Source organism: Phalacrocorax carbo, chromosome 4, assembly GCF_963921805.1.
Source record: "Phalacrocorax carbo chromosome 4, bPhaCar2.1, whole genome shotgun sequence".
NCBI lineage: Eukaryota > Metazoa > Chordata > Aves > Suliformes > Phalacrocoracidae > Phalacrocorax > Phalacrocorax carbo.
The window spans coordinates 26,018,825-26,039,307 of NC_087516.1; the positions used below are offsets into that span (position 1 = coordinate 26,018,825).

Below are 20,483 nucleotides of genomic sequence, written 5' to 3' on the forward strand. Positions count from 1 at the left end.
CCTTTCAAGTTCCCTAAGTTCTGCCTAGCACAATAGATCAGTACTGCCTTGGCAAGACTAAATGGTTTCTGCATGCTGCCCAGCCTGGGCTGGCATCCAGAAACTATGCAGAGAGGAGTCAAGCTACAGTAGTTGTACTCTACACAAACCCTGGGCACACTGAAAGTACTAGATTGGTTTATTGCTTAACACGGCAGTCAAAGCTGACTAAAAGTAAAGTAGCTGCAAACTGACATCTATCTGACTATTAGTTTACCAGGAGGTCAGATAGCTCAGTTCTTAGTGAATTCATACCTAAGTTGCCCAGCTGTCTAAAGCAGCCAGTAGACAAAATTACATTCCCTGTTTGTTCTCATTCAGATCCTGTGAGTCAGGCACCTCTCACTTTTTGGCTGCCCAGGTTCAGAGTTTAGACAGAGCCATGTGGTTAAAGCTGCCTGTTCGGCCACCTCAGTGTACTGTCCTTCTCAGCCTGCAGGTGTTCTGATGCTTTCTGAGGTTCTAAGCCTTCAGATGCAGCGTAGAGGGAGACTAACATCATCTCGCTGGATCCCACTGTGGAAATTAAGTACCACGTAAAAATAAACGTCATGACATCTTATCTTTTATGTGCTCTTTTTTTTTTTTCCTCTGTATCAAGTGCAAGGCAGACTTGTGGTTAAGAATATTAGTAGTTTTCACTCTGCAGTTGCTGAAGGGTGAATTGAAGGTTATGATGTGAATGAGGAATGCATAGCATTGAGCATGGGGACTGTGTGTCCCTGTTTTAGGTAATACATAAACCTCAAGACTACTCATTTGATAAAGTTGCCAAGGTCTTTGAGGACCTAATTTTGGGGGTGGGAAACTCTTCACTTTCAGGACCAGAAAGCAAGGGACTGAAACTTCAGGCCGTTTGTTCTCTGAAATATCCTGTTCTTCCACAGAGAGTTCCCATAAGAAGAAGGAAAGAAAAGGCTAATGAGGAGGTTAAGAATGCTAGGAGATACACTGGCTCCTCCTTTTTGTCTTCAGAATCTCTGTCTTTAGAGGAAGAGGAATTGTCAGATTCTGATTATAAAAAACCCCAGACATAGGCCAAAGAGTGGCTGTGTTCCCAGTGGAATGCTTTGATACTATGCTCAAAAGGAGTCTCTGCTTTAAAAATAGAGTGGGAACAAGAGGAAGTTGAACTTGTTCCCATCAGAAAGCAATTGTCTGCAAGCAACAAGAAGGAAAAATCAGGCTTTTTACACACAACAGCTGTTGAAGTGATGAAATCCAGTTGGAAAAAAACTTTCCAAAGAGGATCCCTGACTGACTTACGCAAGATCAGCTTGTCGTTGCCTTCAGAGACAAAGGAAACTTTCTATGCAGGTGCTTTCCCCTTCCTCTTCCTGTGACCTGGATAGACAATATGGAAAGTTTAAGGTAGTACGTGTTGGCTTTTTTTTTTTTTCAGTGCTCACTGCCTGTTTATTCAGCAAAACTAAAAACACAGCTCCAGCTTGCATACTTTCTAGGACAGAGAATCAACAAAAAAACAGTGGAAAAAAATGAACTTGGTGGAATCTGAATTTCTGTGAACTGCATGTTTAAACTGTGGAAAGAATTTTGATCGTTTTTCAGCTTCAGTTTTACTCCCAAGCATTCAAGATCAGAGTAAAATAAATAACAGTGCATGTGTAGTGCTACTGAATACTGGTACAGTCCTTTCACTGTTTTTTAATTCCTGTACTTGCTAATCTTCTTAACTTTCATTTTGTAATACAGAGAGTTAAATGAATTAAAGAGGAAAAGACAGTTCTATCTCTCTTCTAATCTACTACAGTTTTCACTTGGAAGCACTACTTTTGTGTAGCCAATTGGATCTCTCTAGTAGGAAAGCTTTTCAGATATTAAATGTAAAATTTTCCTTTCCAAATTCTAAGCAGGAATATAGTTATGTGCACAGGTAATACTTTCAATTCTTCTCCTAATTTCAACTCCAGAGTTACCTGTGGAGTGGAGTCACTTTGATCTTTCCCTTAGACATCCTGTAGCTATCTTATGTATGTGTGGCCTTCATGTAAGGTGGACTGGTTTACTACATATTAGTTTTTTCCTCTTTGCTTAGCATTGTTTAACTAGTTAATATTTTTGGAATATTGAGGTATAGCTTTGAAATTATTAGACTAAGCAATAAAAAGGAAGAAGTGTTACCTTTTTAGCTTTGTTGTCATTATGTCCTTTGCATATGCAATGCCAAACTGTACTGTATGTTCTTGTTACCATTTTATATGCTAAATTCATACCTGTTTTGCGGTGCAGATCCTGCTTTTGCTCCCAAGTTTCTCCCTGTTTTTTTGACCTAAAAATCCTGGGGTTTTTTTTCCCCATGTGTGTGCTGCTAATCCAGAGTTTTTTCAACAGTGTGCAATTCTTACTTAGTATTTTGCTTGATAGTTTAAAAAGAAAGGCTAATTTTGATATTAGGCTGTTAGACTTCCCTGTCTGTGGGTCTAATGCACTTTATCCTCCAGGTGTTTTGGAGGTACATGTGATGGCAGAGCAAAACCAGCATCCCGTTGGCTAGCTATCTAGCAAACAACAGTAGGTTTACTAACTTGATTGTAATACTGTTGGGGTTTTTTTTGTCTTAAAGTTACTCTCAGTTTGGAGTATGAGGTTAACTGGGGTTTGAGCTAACAAGGTATAAGACCATGTTATGATTCGTAGACTGCTTTTACTTTTCTTTGCTGCCTTGTAAGCATGTATGGGGAAAGAGGATAGACGTGATCTCACCCTTTTCTGTTACATTCAGGTTTCTCACTGTAAGTTCATAGTGCTGACTGTATTTCTACATACTTTTCTGCTATTCCTGCCTAAGTTAATGAGAATCCTTACAGAATATTATGCAAGTCCTAGTATTATGAAGTAACAGGATATCAGTATCGGAAATGTTACGTATTGTGACTTTCCTATTTTTAAGTAAGGATTCTTTGCTGGAAATGACAGGATGAAAGAGAAAATTGAATCCTGTCAGAGTAAATATTGTTAATAAAGCAAGGCATGTACAATACTGTGGATTCTTTGTATGTTTTGTTCCCCAGTCAATCAGATCAGCTGTACAAAACCTACAAAATAGTAAAATAAACTTAAAGCAATCCATTTAAAATCAACAATAAAATTGTTAGTGTTGTTTATTTCCTCTGAAAACTTAACATCATAGTTTAATCTAGCAGTAATGAAAACAGTGTGCCCAGTAGTTGTAGCACATTTTGCTCTTTGCTTGACAAAGCTCTTACAAAGTATTCTACATTGCCAACAGGAACAAACTTCACCTTTTATATTTTTAAACTGTACTTCAGACAGTATTTCTTCAATTTTCAGTGCCAAGATAGTAACCCCCCTAACCCATTGCTTGTTTTTGTCCATATGCTTCCCCCTCAGTTGTTTCAGCACAATGGGGGACACATGGGACTGAATGGTTGGGTTGGGGAAATGATCAGGTGTCAAAACAACTCCGTACATTTTTATTTTACTTCCTCCCCTGCCTCCCCACTTCCCCAGTCAGTTCTCCAGTTGTATTTACTGGCACAACTGAGAGATGATGTGAAATGAGGGAAAAGGGGAAGATATAGTAGGAGTTCCATAAAATGTTTTCAAAGTATGATGTCATCTGTATTAAAAATACTTTTCTTTTTCAGGAAAACTTCATGGAAGTAATTAGAAACCAGGAATTTCTATTATTGCCAGCCACTGAAATTGCAAAGCTTTTAGCAAGTGATGACATGAATATTCCTAATGAAGAAACTATACTGAATGCACTACTTACATGGGTTCGACATGATTTGGAACAGAGAAGGAAGGATCTCAGTAAACTCCTGGCTTACATTAGACTGCCTCTACTTGCTCCACAAGTAAATTGTTCAATTCCTCTCTAGTTTATACCATGGTTACAGTGGGCGTAATGTCTACGGCATTGATATATTGATTGTGACAAATCATAAAATTTTCAGGACACTCAATGATTTGGATTCTTAAAGCTAAATATAAGGCCTTAGCATGTTTATGGGCATGGCAGTTTGTGTGTGTTGGTGAACTGCAGCATATTCTGATCCTAACCTGAGATCAGTCAGGACACAAGAAGGCATGGAGCTGCTAGAAGAAAATAACTTCTGTTGCCTAGAAAAAATGCTTATCAAGGGTATGTTTGTCACTAGAAAGTGTGCCCCTTTTTAAATTTCTTTATGGAACTTGCACAGTTTATTTGGATCATTACATTTCCTTCATATAATTATTGATTATTTATTCCTAAACCTTGATGTTTAGGAAATACTATTTGAATAAATTATTTGGATTGATTTTTCTGTTATTAAGTCTTGATAAACCATCTCTGGGTACTTTTTGTTCTTCCCAATGAATACTTTTTCTCCTTCTTGGCCATTTCCACACAATGTTGAGGAAGGCTTGAGCTCAGTTTGTTTAAATAGTTGTGAATTACAGTTTTCCTAGTCCTGCAGGAATGACTACTCTAGTGTCATGTGTAGCATCGTATTTGTTATCTGATAGCATGCATGTAAACTAGGTTTGATTCCCACCCACCGACGCACCACCCCCTTCTTCTCTTGTGCTAGCCTTCCCTGTTGGACCTTCACTAGTAATATTTAACACTTACTAGACGGTCAAAGGATTTTGTTTTACAGTTTTCAGTTTGTTTAGTGAGAATTATCACTATTAAGTAAAGAAAATATTATTTTTTTAAATGGAACTTGAATAATAAGTAGAAATCATTAACACAACAAAAACTGAATTAGATTAATGCATAGTGATATATCACATACACAACATTCTGTATACTACCTCCTGCTGGATAGTAAGATTCACTAGCAAGCATTTTACTGTTAACATTTCTATACTGATTATTATATACGCGATGGCAAGATTTTCTCAGTTGTGGCCTTGACTTGGTAATTCACTTTTTCTAGAAACATGATACAGTGTAAGGCAGTTGACCTGGAGGAAGTAATTCTTTTGTTGAGCATTTAATTAATTGATAACTAAGTAACCACTGCTGTACTCCTTTTACTTAATTGACTGTAATTGAAGCATCTTTAGAAACTGAAAGTACAGAATTTATCCCAGAAATATGTATTAAAATCAAATTATGTCCACTCAGTAACTGATTAAGAAAATAGCAGAATGAAACTCAAAAGCAATATCGTATTTCACGTACTATTTTAATTTTTCATATCTTCTCCAAATATATACTTTTATTTATAATACAATATTTTTCTGGTGCATTTTTATTTATTACTTTCTTTATCAAATTAAAGTGTTAAAGCTGTAATTTGAATATGGCAACAATTACTGCATAGAATAAATTGGTTTGAAGGGCCCAAAACAGTCTTAATGTTTTCAGAATCCTGTTTTGCTTCATGATCACGTGACATTAGGCAGTCTGACAGCAAACATAACATAATGAAAAGGTTTCCAATTTTACGGTTGAAGGGTTAAAGCTATTTGAAAGAAATGAAATTAGAAAATGGAACAACTTGCTGAAATCAATAACTTTGCAAGCAGAAATGCAAAGAATATTAGATTCACACACTTAAAAAAAAAAACAACATCCCAACCTTTGGGAGCTACTGTGAAACTAGCACTGGAAGCAAAAAATAGTAATGACTTGTCAGTTTTATTGGTTATGTTTTTTATGCGTTTCTTTGTACATAGCATTCTGTTATGTCTTTAGTTAATGCAAGCAGTGTCCTAAATATTTGTAAGTTTCTTTTTGCTTTTACAAAGGCTGAAGATGAATTATTTGTCAGCTTCTTAAGCTGTAAGGTGGCAAGTATTCCACCTCTGATAAATTATTTAAAAATATGATTAAGCAACTTCTGAATTACAAGATGCTTCAGCTTCCTTTTAGACAGAAATTCTTCATACTGAAGTATCTGCACTACCCTTCTCTTCATCAGGTTTTCAATGACTATAATTTCATGTTAACACACCATTTGTAACTGCTCAGTTATAAATGTTTTAGTACAAGGAGCTATGCAAATAATAAAACTTGGGAAAAAACCCTGGCTTTCTCTCTAAGTAAGCTCATTCCAAGTTCTTTGAATGATATTTACAGAAAATTGTAATACAGTAGGTTTAGTTTCAAGAGCCTGCAGGATTTTTGGGTACCAAAACAATCTTAGATTGCACTTCTTTCTAACTGAGATGAAGTTGCTTTCAGAGACTGAGACTCTATGCTATGAGAAAACTTTTTTATATGTTGAGGGGTGTTAGAAACTGGAGAAAATGCAGGTTGCATCTTGTTGTTGCAAAACTCATACATACAAGTGGTGTTGCTTTAAATGCTGCTTGTATATCAGGAAAATAGATTGGTCTGAATTGGTCATGTTGTGTACGAGTCTTAATTTTCATGCATGCAACTATGCCAATGATTTAGGACAGTAGTAATTAATTGATTTTTATTTTTAAAAACCATGTGCAATTTAACTGCCAGCATGCAATTCTATAAAAAGATGGCTTTTAGTTTGATATATTACAATCGTGAAGTATCCCTGTGAAGTGATACAAGTGGCAAACTGTGCTTTGGGTCCAGAGAAGAAACAATGGGAAGTACTGAAAGTAAAGAACAAAAATTAAGTTCCCTCTGCTAATTTACATGAGAACATTTTAATTTGCTGTTTTAAATAGAATCAGAACATGAGCCAATAAGAGAAATACTGCAAAATCAGGCTCTGTTTTCTCAAAAGTCGCTGGTGAAGGGCTTTGAAAGTTTTTGGGTTTTGGTCATAGTTTCTCTTGATTAGCCTGATACTGAGATGTTCAGGCTTAGCAGTCTGTACTTGTATCTCTTCTGGAACTGTGGATGTCGTATTTACCACTTTGCTGTCCTAAGGCCGCTTTAAGCCAGGGATATGCCCGCCATATTATGCACAACTATTTCATAACAAGTCCATTTAATACTCCTGATTACTAATTTCACAGCAATTTTGTACGAGTTATCGGTTGGCTGTCAACAGCTCAACAATGACATCTCATTCTGGTTTGTGGACTTATATTTCTAATATTCACAAAGCGTGGATTTTGTGATGGCTGTTCAGAGGCATTGGCCTTTGTCTCATTGTTCTGACAACTGCCAAGTCCTAGTGGGGCACTTCACTTGCTTTTTTTCCTATGTTACTCAGGCGATGTCTTGCAGCTCAGAAAAAAATGCCGGTTGTCTAGACTTCTAATAATTGAAGTTGTGACACTCAACCTACTAATATATTTTCCTGCAGTCTGACAAACACTGAGTACAAAAGACTGCAGAATATTTAAACTTAATAACTTTTATTAGTAGTCTTTATTTAACTTGAATTTTAATTCAGATATAAAATTTAAAACTTGTCAAATTTGCTTGCATTCTTGATCTTAAAATTTATAGCAAAGGCTTGTATTAATTGATATACTGTGATCTGGCTCACTGTCAGAGTGAGGAATAGAATATATATGAAAATATTCAGCCTGTGCCTGAAGCAGCTTTTACAGACCTCTGGACTGGGTGGAACTGGGAGTAAGAGCATGAGGTTAAACTGATTTATACACCCGGAGCCTGACTCCATTCCCTTGACCGTACCTGTAGTGGCACTGGAACACAAGGAGATTTTGTTTTCTTCCTTCGGACCATTAAGCTTAAATCATTCATTAAGATCAGATGGCCTTCCTCTTTTTTTTTTTTTTTTGATTTTGTACTTAATGGCTTAGCTTAAAATGTGTTTTGTTTACTAAAAGTTAATCTTTACCCTAGCTTTTTTGTATATGACCATTTTGAAAATAAATTTTAAATCAGGCAGTGGAAGTCTTTGGATAAAATGTTTTCTTGTAATCTTGTTTTTAGTCTACATGTGGTTTATAGCAATGTAGCTTGTTTAATTTTCTTTCTTTTTCACAGTTTCTGGCAGATATGGAAAATAATGCACTCTTTAGGGATGACATTGAATGTCAAAAACTCATTATGGAAGCAATGAAGTACCATCTGTTGCCAGAGCGACGACCTATGTTGCAAAGTCCTCGCACCAAACCTAGAAAATCTACAGTGGGCGTGTTGTTTGCAGTTGGAGGAATGGATGCAACAAAAGGTGTTGGCTTATGTAATGATTAGTAGACGAGCTGTTTTGGTTCTTGTCAAAAGAAATGTTTGATAGATGTTTTTAAAACATGTTAATTCTAAAATTCAAAGATTATGCAGTATAGAACATGAAACATCTTAAATGTACACTGTTTATTAGGTTAGAAAAACCTATGTAGCTTTGATAATGCTGTAAACATTCTGGAAGAAAGAGTTATGATTAACTGGAAATTATCAAGGGAATATCTGATTTCCAAGTAGTGAAATGTTGAATTGAATGAAAACTAATCTTTATTTACTTGAGTGGGAAGTCATTTGGAAAAGGAAGAAAAAGACAGAAAGGGCACAAAGCTGACCTGCACCTGTTTAAAAAAAAACCAAACCAACAAACACCACCACCAGAAGAACCAACCAAGAAAGCCCCAAAACACGATGCTTTTTGACTAGTTGTTAAATGGTTCTGTCAGAGCTACTCAGATTTTCTTTTTTATAGACACTTCCACAGTGTTTAATGGTAGTTAGAAGAAATCTGGCAAGTTAGAAAAGTTATGGCAGAGAAAGTGTTTTCTTTCCTTTATTGTTTTAAAGTTAGCACTTCTAGTACTTCATGTCACATAGCTTCAGATTTTTCTCATATTACAAAACCGTTTCAATAGATAACTGCATTTCATAAGGGTTGTTCTATATTCCTGACATTAGTATTTCTAAATTCTTGATTCTGCAAAGCAATTACAAATCTGATTTTTTGCCTTACAAAGCACTGAGAAGGTCCTTCTTTATAATGGTGCACTTAATTCCTGAGGAAGTCCGAAAAGACTATTTGTATACACAGAATTAAGAACATACTGCAGGATACCATGCTGTCTTGTGGGATCAGCATATTGCTGAAGTAAAAACTATCCTAATAATCCAGACTTTGTTTTTAATAACTTGCATACGTTTTCATTCAGGAGCTACAAGCATTGAAAAGTATGAACTTCGTACCAACATGTGGACTCCTGTTGCAAACATGAATGGACGAAGATTACAGTTTGGAGTTGCAGTCTTAGACGATAAATTGTATGTTGTTGGTGGCAGAGATGGACTGAAAACTTTGAATACTGTGGAGTGCTACAACCCTAGAACAAAAACTTGGAGTGTAATGCCACCTATGTCCACTCATCGTCATGGTCTTGGTGTGTAGAGTTCTGTAAAGGCTGAATGCATATTTTTAAAGGTTATCTGTTTTAGGATTGCTCAAAAAACATTCAAAAATTAAGTTTAGGGGGGTGGAAACTTTTTTTTAATGCCAACTGCTTATTGAATGTCTTTTCTCCTTCAGATTATATCCAGCATTGGCTACCAAAAGGAAATTTCTTCTTACTTGTTTTTAAATATTTTGTGGTGCACACTGGACTGTCACTAGGAAAATATGATCTTTTTTGCCCTTATCCAGAGGTGATTGTTTTTCATATCTGTTTTTCTAGGAGTAGCTGTATTGGAAGGTCCCATGTATGCTGTAGGAGGACATGATGGCTGGAGCTACCTGAATACAGTAGAAAGATGGGATCCACAGGCTCGTCAGTGGAACTTTGTAGCTAGTATGTCAACTCCAAGGAGCACTGTTGGTGTAGCAATATTAAATGGAAAGTATGTGAAGGCAACTTCCATTTTCTATTTCATTATTTTAATGTAATTACAGGACCATCCTAAATTACTATTAATTTCTCTTGATAGATACCTATTGACAGCATTAAGAACCAAGTTTTTTCATTCACAGAAAAGATACTGTGTTGGGTCAAGCAAGCTTCCCCACAGCATGACAGTACCCCTCAGTATTGCTTATGAGACACCATCTCTATAGTTTAATAAGTACTTACCATCTCCTTAATACAGAAAGGAGCAAATGGTTGTTTTCTTTCACTGAGACTCCAGTGATTTCCTCTTACTGTGACAGTTTGAACAATCAGCTTCCAAAATTACTGTAAAGTCATGGAGGAGTACTTATGTTATATTGCATTAACTCAGAACAGTAAGCTCTGGCAGAATTAATCTAATCTGGAGTGGTATCTGAAATTTCTACAGCTGTTTTTCAGTGAAAATATGTCTGATTCCTAATGCAAAGCATATTCAGACAACTAGGTCATTTTGTGTTGCAGTCACAGGAAATGGCTGGGAAGTGACCTCAAGGAGTTCCCTAATCTATTCTGTTACCCCAAAGTTGAATCAGTTATATCTAAAACACTCATACCCAGAGTGATCTTGTTCTTAACCTCCAGTGGTAAAGTTTCTGTAACTTCCCAAAGCAATCTGCTTAATGATTAATATATCTGTGAAGTTCTCCTCACGTCAAGTCTTAAATACCTTTTGCTGATTTATACTACTATTGTTTGTACTATTCAAAGTGAACGTGGAAAATACATCTTTATCTTCCTATTTGCAACAGCCTTTTGTATCTAAAGACACATGTCCCCCCCAGTATTCTGTTATCAGGACTGAAAACTCCAGCTTCTTCAGTTTTTATTGGAAGGCCATGATTCCTAGACTTTGAGTGATTTTTCCTTTTTTTGTTTTCCTTTGGACTAAGTATAGCATCCCAAAATACTAGTGGTACTTGAATCAAGCTGTTCCGAAAATCACAGAATCATAGAAAAATTTGGATTGGAAGGGACCTCTGGAGTCATCTGATCCAACACCAACTCAAAGCAGGGCCAGCCTTAAAATTGGATCTAGTTTCAAAGTTACCTGGGGTAGCTCAGGTCACATATGAGTTTTGAGTATCTCCAAGGATGGAGATTGGGCAGCCTGTTCTGGTGTTTGACAACAGTTGAACTGAACGTTCTTCTTCTAAGAGCCAATTGAAATTTCCCATGTTTGAACGTGTCTCTTGTTCTTCCTTTTTTCACTGAATACCTCTGAGAATGATCTGTCTTCTATATAACCTCCCATTAGGTGGCTGAAGACAGCAGTAAGATGTCTCCTAAGCTGTCTCAAGAATTCTTAATGCTGCACAAAAGCAGCTCCCTTAGCCTTTCCTCGTATGTAATGTGTTCTAGCTCCCTCATCATCTTAGTTACCATCAGTTTGAGTTGTTCCAATATGGCAAGACCTTTCTTGTACTGAGAGCCCAAATCTGGACACAGTATCCAGAATTAGTCTTATGTACTGAATAAAGGGGATCACCTGCCGTTACTTCAAGGTCATACTGATGACTTGTCTGCCAGGACTTCCGGGTCTATTTTTGCTACGTTGCCTCCTCTCCTGTCAACTCCCAGTCTGTAGTATCACGTGGGAAATGCCATCTCAGGTGCAGGACCTTGCATTTGCCTTTGCTGAACTTCATGACACTACAGTGAGCCCATTTTCCCAGCCTGTCTAGGTCTCTCCAAATAGTAACCAAGCCCCCAGCATATCAGCAACACCCCTTAATTTGATACTATTAGTAAACTTGCTAAGGCTGATTTCTGTTACATGTTTCAGACAATTAATGAAGACATTGAGCAATATCAGCCTGGGAGGAATGCCACTATTAACCAGCTGCCAGCTGGACTTCACACTGCTGATCACAGCCCTTTGAGCCCAGTAGTCCTTCCAGTTTTCCACCAACCTTGTAGTGGGATTATTCAAACAATATTTTGCCAGGGTGGCAATGGGAATGCCACAGTAGACAAAGCTAACCTGATTTGCTGAGTAGTACTGTGGTTGTGGCAGACCATTTACACTCTCTTGACCGCAGATTTTCACTTCCTGCTTATGTACTATCTGATGCATCTCCCTTGAGCTGTTTGAATACTGTAAGGTAGCAAAAAGCTTTTCACTATTTTGTTTATTTTGGAAGGTTAGTCACCTGCTAAATTAGTACAGCTGAAATGCACCTACAAAGGGTCCTGTGAGATCTGGAACAAGGCCAGAAATGAGTGGAAATACTCACTGGGTGCAGGAAGGAGGGAAGAACTTGAAGAACAGCAAGCAGAGTGCCTGGGCTGCCTTGGAGCTGCAGTTTCAGATGCCTAAGTTAGGTCTGAAGCTTCCCATATATTCAGCAGAGGGTCCCAGGTGTGTGAAAAGCACCAGAATTAGAGCCTCGCATTTTTCTGTTGTTATAGAATGTTCCCTAGACTTTTAATGTAGGCAGCAACACTGGCCAGTAGCTAAAAAGCTTAAAAGTGTGTACAGCATTTCAGCTGAGCGAGCAGTAACTTCTGCACTTTCTAGTAATATCTATCTGTAACTTGACGTATTTCAGATTATTTTCTCAAAACCTTCATATGGAGAAATTAATATAGATTTCTCCATGTCCAAAATGTGAAATCACTGCATAAATAATCAAAGCTGTCACGTTTTGGGGGGAGGTAAGGTGGGGTGCTTCATTTAAATGCTATGTTGCATAAAGGATTGTTGGGTTTTCTTTTTTTAAACAAACTTTTTGGAACTGCAACAGTATTTGTCACTATCCTTCAGTACATTCCTTACCTTAAATATGTTGTTTTATTAAACATGGGAACTTCTATGGAAATGAGTTTTTTTTAAAAGGATATGAAATTTATTACTGAGAACTAGTAGGTCAACCATATATACAAGATGTTTGTATTTAAGTTGGTTGGTCGGTATATTTAAAAAACAAAACAACAGTGTTTCTCAAACTGAGGACCTCTTGAATAGTGTTTCATAGTAACTTGTAATTGTTCACACTATGATTTAACCAATCTATAATGTGCCTTAGGCTATGAAAGAATTTCATTAATGATATTTCAGGTGATCTCTCAAACTGGACTTTACTTCTGATGCACTGCTTTCTTTTTAGAATGGCTTCTCAGTTCCTGCCTTTGCAAATTATAGTGCTGGGCATTTCTGCTTCTAAGCATAGATTGCTCACAGACTCTGTGCATAAACTCTTTCTCAAGATTGATTCTTTGATTAGTTTTAAAGATTCATCAGTGATGGAGCGTTCCAAAAACCAATCTTTTTCTTCTAGCCTTTCCAAAAAGTTGAAATTCTTTGTTAATACCAAATGCTAGAAACCTTTTTGTTAGAAATGAGCAAACTAGGCCACCTAGTGGGTGTGAGGGACTTGATGTAGCACTCTCATAAACTGAAGCCCAGGTCCAGAAAAATACTTGAATGCTTAAGATGAGGCAGGGCAGAGTTGGTGCATGCACAGATCCACTACTGAATTTGTCCCTCTGATCTTACTAGAAATGTGCCTTTATCTGTCAAGGCGCATAAGTAATTTTGAAAATGTTAGCTATATGCATGGGTTGGAACATAAATGCTGTGCTGTAGATATCAATTTTCTGTAAACTATTTTTATTATGCATTGATCATCACAATAGGAAAAAACTGGAGCAAAATCTTATCAGAGTTTTTGCAACAGAACATTATATTTAAAGTTAAGTTTCTTTCTAAACTTCCCTTTTTAACAAACTTGAAAGTCCTTCATACATCACTGGAGACTTTGTCTTGTTCAGACAATACTTATTTACTTTTTTTTTTTTTTTAACTTTGTAGGCTTTATGCGGTTGGTGGTCGAGATGGAAGTTCTTGTCTTAAGTCAGTAGAATGTTTTGATCCTCATACAAACAAATGGACTCTCTGTGCTCAGATGTCGAAAAGAAGAGGTGGTGTAGGTGTAACCACCTGGAATGGGTTCTTGTATGCAATAGGTGGTCACGATGCCCCAGCATCAAACTTAACATCCAGGCTGTCAGACTGCGTAGAAAGGTAATATCCTGATGAACACGTATCCTGCTACTAATTCTAATAGTACTAGTCTATAGAGTGATTTATGGAAAAGACCTGTAAGTAGAAACCCAATAAAATAGCTGTGTTATTTTTAGCATGAGCAGAGGAAACTTATGTATAAAACCATCCTATGTAGTCATAATATGATTCAAAATGTTGCCAAGACAGATTAAAGCGAATTCTCCCTAATGCACTTCATCTAGAAAATTTTTTTTTCCCTAACAATCTCATTGAATTAATTATGATTGATTGCTGAGAACAACTTGGAATGGAATGCTTTTAAAAATGAAGCAGAACTTTTTTCACATGACAAGTCTGCATCGGTTCATATAATAACTTCTAAAAGAGTTAACAGTCAGGGTTTGCGGATCCTTAAATGTCCTGTTCTTTCTTGTATCCCTTGACAACACGGGGAAAGTGGCATGTAATTCAGTCATTCCGAAGCTGGTATGTTTTTACGTGAAGTTATTTATGAATGACTGTATTACAATTGCAGAAGCCCATGTGAGCCATAAAATAATTAAAAATGACAGTAAATACTTTATAATGCACTGCATTAAGTCTTCACTGGCATTTCAAATATTTCTGAAATATGCTTTAATTCTCTTCCCTTCCCCCCACCCCAAATCGCAAAACTTCTTTCCTATTATCTCCCAACAATTACCGTGATTCTTCATTACCCATCTTTTCCTTTTACTAAATTTCTTTATGCTGGGAGATGTGATTTGCCCTCTACAAAAAAAAAAATCGGGGGGGACACGACGGAACCTCAAAAAAAACCAACCCCACCACAAAAACCCCCACCACAAAACAGGGCTGTAGTCTTCAAACTTTCAGTGTCGTAATAGACCCCAAAATACATAGTGTGGCCCATACCACAGAATCACAGAATGGTAGGGGTTAGAAGGGGCCTCTGGAGAACATCTTGTCCAACCCCCTGCTTGAGCAGGCACACCCAGGGCACAGGAACGCGTCCAGGCGGGTTTTGAATGTTTCCAGGGAAGGAGACTCCACACCCTCCCTGGGCAGCCTGTGCCACTGCTCTGGCACCCTCACAGGAAAGTAGTTTTTTCTCATATTGGGGTTGAACTTCCTGTGTTCCAACCTGTGCCCGTTACCCCTTGGCCTGTCGTCGGGCACCACTGAAAAGAGTCCAGTCCCATTGCCCTGACACCCACCCACCCTTTAGATGTTTATAGGTATTGATGAAATCCCCGCTCAGCCTTCTCTTGGCCAGGCTAAACAAACCCAAGCTTTTCCTCATAAGGGAGATGCTCCAGTCCCCGATCATCTTTGTAGCTCTCCGCTGGACTTGCTCGAGCTGTTAACCACTTAACGTGTGGAAGTAGCACTAAAAAGACCCCAGAAAGATTTGCATATGGGAACCTAAATCTCAGAAAATACCAAAGTTTTAGAGGAATACAGATAATTAGAAGCCCAAGAGAAAAGCAGTAAGTCGATATATTTTTCTGCATCAATATTCTCTGAAACAAAGTTACAGAACACATTACTTTAATAAACCATTTTGAAATGCGTTTTGTCCTCATTCTTTAAGTGAGATGAAATTGAGGACCATCAGCTTCATGGAAGTAAGTTCCTTTAAAATATTACCAGTTTCATAAAACCACACTTAGCTTCTGAGTATTTACCATTGTATTTTGCAATAAAATTTGCTTTTCTCAGATAAATACATTGCTTTATAAATTAATTATAAAATAACTTAAATTGAAAATTAAATTCTATGTGTAGCTCACAGTCACCCTCTTTCACTACGTTATACTTCTATTTGCAGCATGTGCTTCAGGCAGTATTTTCATGTTATGATGCTTGCGTGCATTTCTGCAGTACTTTGACTAGCGAACCGCAGCTAAAATTGTTAGAGCTCATTATATCTATGTTTTTCATGCAAACAAATTAGGACTAGTATCTTCCAAACTTGCTTTTAGCAAGTATGATCTTACTATTATCTCTTAGCCAAATAAATATTTTCTTTGTATAGTTCTTTAGAGCCCTTCAGAGCTCTGTGATTACATTGGTTCTGCTGTAAGCATCTGTAATTTTTAACATTGTCTCTTTCCGTCAGGTTAAAATATGTTCCTTGACATACGAATAGCATGAACTCTCCTGCGTAGTTCTCAGTTTGACTTGAAAAGAATTTTGATATTATTCTAGAATCACATTTAATGTTTCTCATTAAGCCATCTGTCTTTTACTGTGCTGATGCTTCTGATGATAGGAGTTATGATTAAAGAAGTGCTGTAAATAATCTGAAGGGTTTTGTATTTTCTCAAACTCAAAATTTTCTCAGAATTTTCTCAAACTGTTTTTGGCTGTTTTTTTGAAAATGGTAATCTTTCATGGCCAGTAACTCTAGTACCACACTCAAATTTAACAGCCTGTGCTGGGACATGTAGTAGTTATCACCTAGAGCAAGCACTTGCTTTTCTGTGGTGTAGCAGCAGAACTGTTTCTGGAGTGGTACGTTTAGACATACTATAAGAAATATATTAAGAGCAGCTCTATGTGTACGTATGTATGTATTACTATATGGAAAGCTGCACAAAATATGTATGTAGCTAGTACTGACTATGTTGCCAGATGACTAAAGAAACCTTTTCAAAGCGAGTATTTGGGGGAAAAAGTCATTCGACGTTAACACACAAATCTGTGCTGTCCTAATAATACATGTTTCCTACTACCTTGAGAGCATCAATTACAGTATGTCCTTTCCATTGAATTTTGGCAATGGCTTTAGAGCATAACACAAATTATCTTTTAGGTATGATCCAAAAACAGATGTGTGGACTGCTGTGGCCTCTATGAGCATTAGCAGAGATGCAGTGGGAGTATGTCTTCTTGGTGACAAGTTGTATGCTGTTGGAGGATATGATGGTCAAACATACCTTAATACAGTGGAGTCTTATGACCCTCAGACAAATGAATGGACACAGGTATAGTTTCTGACCAGACCATACACTATTTATGGTGTTATTTCAAGTGAGCCTCTTTTTTTTTTTTTCTTTCTTTGTCTGCCATCTCAATGATTTATCTTGAACAGACAGTTGTTAACTTCTAATAAACTGCCCTTTTTTCTTTGGCAAGAGTATAGCTATTTTCTTTGACAGTTTCAGCTACTGTTCATGAAATATATTGACATGTTCCCCAAACTGTCAGAAAGGGTTCTGTTTACATGACTTCCTGTTCTGAAGATCAATGATAAATGTAGATTAGTTTTAGCTCTAATATGTCTCTCAGCAAGTTTATCAATTTCTTCACGGTTTTAGACGCCTTTTCATAAATAATCCCGTCCTGATGTGAATGCTATGTATGGTGTGTGCAACTTCCAGGAAGCCTTTTCCCATTTCTCTTTACCCAGCTCAAAAAAAAAACAAAACAAAACCCAAACCAAACAAAAACCCAAAACAAAACAACCCACCCCAAACAAAAAGAAAATATCTTCAATTCATAATCAGAAACCATTATTGTCAATTCAAAGCTTGGTTACTTTTACTTTTTTATATCTCTAGGAATGTGCTCCTCTGTGGGAGGAGCACACACAAGGATATGCTGGGCAGGCTGTCCTTTGGTATCTACTGCCATTTGAGATACCCTAAAAGTGTCTACATCCACAGAAGGCAGATACAGCACAGAATCTATGGGAGACCAAGGCCATTCTGGAGTCCAGCAGCAGGCCAGGATGAGTGTCCGAGGTCATCTAGGATAGCATTAGACACCAGTATTTAGGCAGCTGAATTCTGACCTCCTGAATATACTATCCCAGTAATGGCCCCAAATGGCTAATTCAAAAAGAGGACTGAACTGCTCTCTATGAAAATCTTTGTAACACAGAAAACTGAGCTGTCTATTTTTCCTCACTTCATACTGCTGCAAGATCTTAAAACATAAGTCATCTAGGAAGCTCATCAGAGCTTGGGGTCTTCAGTGGTAATGACAACCCCTGCTAAAGGAAGAAAAAAAAAAATGTGTACCAGAGGAGAGAAACAGTCTTTCTCACCATTGCATATAAATGAATCTTGCATAATGTCTAGGTGGTGACTGTAGATACCTTTGTATCCTTAGCCTTGACCCTCTATCACACTGAATCCCGTGATCCCACTATATAGGACAGTTTTGAACGCTTCCTAGAGTGATTTGGAAGTGTCTGTGGACCTTCCTTCTCGTTAAGTCAGTGGTCTGCTACCACTTCATCTACATGCAACTCAAAAGAGGGTAGTGGAATTTTCTCAACTGAAGTTTTTCAGAGACACAAACAGCTCAGGATAAGTCTGTTGTTACTGGGGAAAAAAAAGAAATTGGGGAGTTGGCATAAACACCCTTTTTTTTTGACCTCGGACTAATATTCACACGCACTTTAGTACTATATAATTTAAAAGCGGAAGCTAAGGTGAGTGTTAGAAACTACCTTCCTCTTTTCAAGTCCAACAGAATCTCAGCAGAAAAGGGTCTTGCCTGAAGTAACTTCTGTTTACAAAAAAATAATGGAGATTGGGAAATTACTCTCATTTCAAGAACTTTTAACAGGATTTTAACAAATATTTAAGTAAAAGGGAGAGGTTGCCTCTGTCAGGTTTGGCATTTTCTGTTTGAGAGAAAACTGCATCGTTTTGCCGACCATTACTGAGTTGTTGCACTGTCTAGCTCAGGTGTCTGGTTTGTACCATAACACAGGATTCTTTTTCCTGTAACACCAAGAAATTAAAATTATCAATAGGAATTGTTTCATATTCTTGGGGTTTGATATTGCTTCCATAGTGTTTCACTCTATCATATAAAATATCTTCACCTTTTCTTTGTGTTTTTATCCAGGTTTTGGACCAAGTTGCTAATTTTTTTGTCACATTAACAGAGTAGGAGTGATATTGCCACTCTGCTGCAGCTGTACAAATATTATTACAAGCATTAACTAAACACTGTCAGTTTTAGGGAAAAAAAAAACCAAACCAGTTAAAGCTGACTGCATTGATCTCATGGATTTTTTTTTTCTTTTTGCTTACAGGTTGCACCATTGTGCTTAGGAAGAGCTGGAGCATGTGTCGTGACTGTAAAACTGTAAATTATTTTCTCTATGAAGATGACATTCTCCTCCATAGACTCAGACAATTTCTTTTTTCCTCAAGCAAACTACCAGTGCACCAAAAAAACCCACAAGGTGCAGGATATCTCCCACGGCGAAGTGTTTGGTCTCAAGTCTTAAGCACTTTTTAAAAAAATCATCTTTGTAACCCATACGTCACAGGAATTCTATTTGTAAGAAGATCAGCTGCCACCAGCCAGTTGGCAGCAGAGGACTTCTGTTTAGGAAGTGCGAAAAAATGAGTAAGCTCATTAGAGAACTCACTGTAATAATCAAATGTTACCAGTCCAAACCTGCAGAGGAATGGCTCTAAATGGATATGCATCCACTGATATAATTGCATCTTGTCTCTGGATGAAAAAAGTAATAGGATTGGACCCCATATATTTAGTTTGCCTGTAATAAATGTGTGGCTATAGGTATCTCAGCTATTACAGTGCAGGCTGACAAACCAATGCAAACCATTGTAAACAGCAGGCGTAATGCCTGCCTTGGAAATGAAGTTGTGTATTTGGTGAATCTTTTGCACTTTTATCATCATTCCTAGTTTAGCAAACTTTTTATTTAACCAAAGGCTTATTTTAAATATTGTCTTATTATGCTAACAGAAATCTGCTATTTAATAATTTTTGCTGGAGATTTGAGATCCAGTGTACTTTTTTGGATTTTCAAAGTTTTTACGTGAGATGCAGAACATTATACTTTTTCCTCTACATTCGTTCTTATATTTACTTTGCTATTTTTAAGGAAAAAAAAAAATCTATAAGCATGAGTTATTAGAAGAATTCTAAAGTGTGATTAAAAGTTAACCGATTTATATTTAATATTTGCACTTTGGAATTTTTGAAGCATTCCATTACATCTAGACTAAATACATTTTTACATGAGGCTTTGCACTAATCTGAAAAGTATAATTTTATAAGATGAAACAATTGTCTGTCTTTCTAGTAAGCTTACTTCGAAGTGTAAAGGGCCCGATCCTGTAAGATGCTTAACTGCCACCACTTAAGCATGTCCAGCATCTTACAGGGGAGTTGTGTGTGCCTCGCAGGATTGTATCAAATCAGTTACCTTATTTAACAGTTATCTAATTTTTCAGGTATTTTATAATTTGCCTTTCCTGAGCCCTATGCTGTTACACAGAATTGCTTTGAATGGTCTGAATGGAACGTCTTTTTGTATTTTCTTTTCTGTGCCTTGTTCCTTTTGTTTTCAAAACAGTGGGCAATATGTGCATGTTTGTAAGGAAAAGGGGAAGATGTGAGCTCATGGAATGTTTTTCAAAAGTTTGAAACGTCTGATACCCAAAGTCTTTGTACATTTGTAATTTTAAAGGCGTTAACGCTCTCAGTGAACTATTTATTGTTTTAAAAGAAATTACTAAGCCGTGAAACTCTGTGCTGAAACCTGCACTGTTTGCAATCGAATACAGCTCAACCTAAGCGCGCCCTTGCTTGGTCAGTGCCTTTATTCTCCGCCTCCCCGCGGCTGTGGGGAGCAGCGCCTCAGGCATCCCTCCCGCCGCCGGCGGGGGGCGGGCCATCGGGCGGCCCGCCGCCTCCCCATTGGACGACGGGGCGC

General features: G+C 37.4%; 1 protein-coding gene across 5 annotated transcripts in view; it reads left to right on the forward strand.

The window, feature by feature from the left end:
* Positions 1-20,349, forward strand: part of KLHL5 (kelch like family member 5) — a 67,712-nt gene extending 47,363 nt beyond the window's left edge. For all 5 annotated transcript variants that reach the window (XM_064449300.1, XM_064449299.1, XM_064449301.1 and 2 more), the window contains 7 exons: positions 3,669-3,881; positions 7,910-8,096; positions 9,037-9,261; positions 9,553-9,715; positions 13,574-13,786; positions 16,587-16,758; positions 18,825-20,349. In XM_064449300.1, coding sequence (XP_064305370.1) covers positions 3,669-3,881; positions 7,910-8,096; positions 9,037-9,261; positions 9,553-9,715; positions 13,574-13,786; positions 16,587-16,758; positions 18,825-18,881 — 1,230 coding nt within the window. In that variant the 3' untranslated portion in view covers positions 18,882-20,349. The remainder of the gene's footprint in view (positions 1-3,668; positions 3,882-7,909; positions 8,097-9,036; positions 9,262-9,552; positions 9,716-13,573; positions 13,787-16,586; positions 16,759-18,824) is intronic.
* The last annotated feature ends 134 nt before the right edge of the window (positions 20,350-20,483 follow it).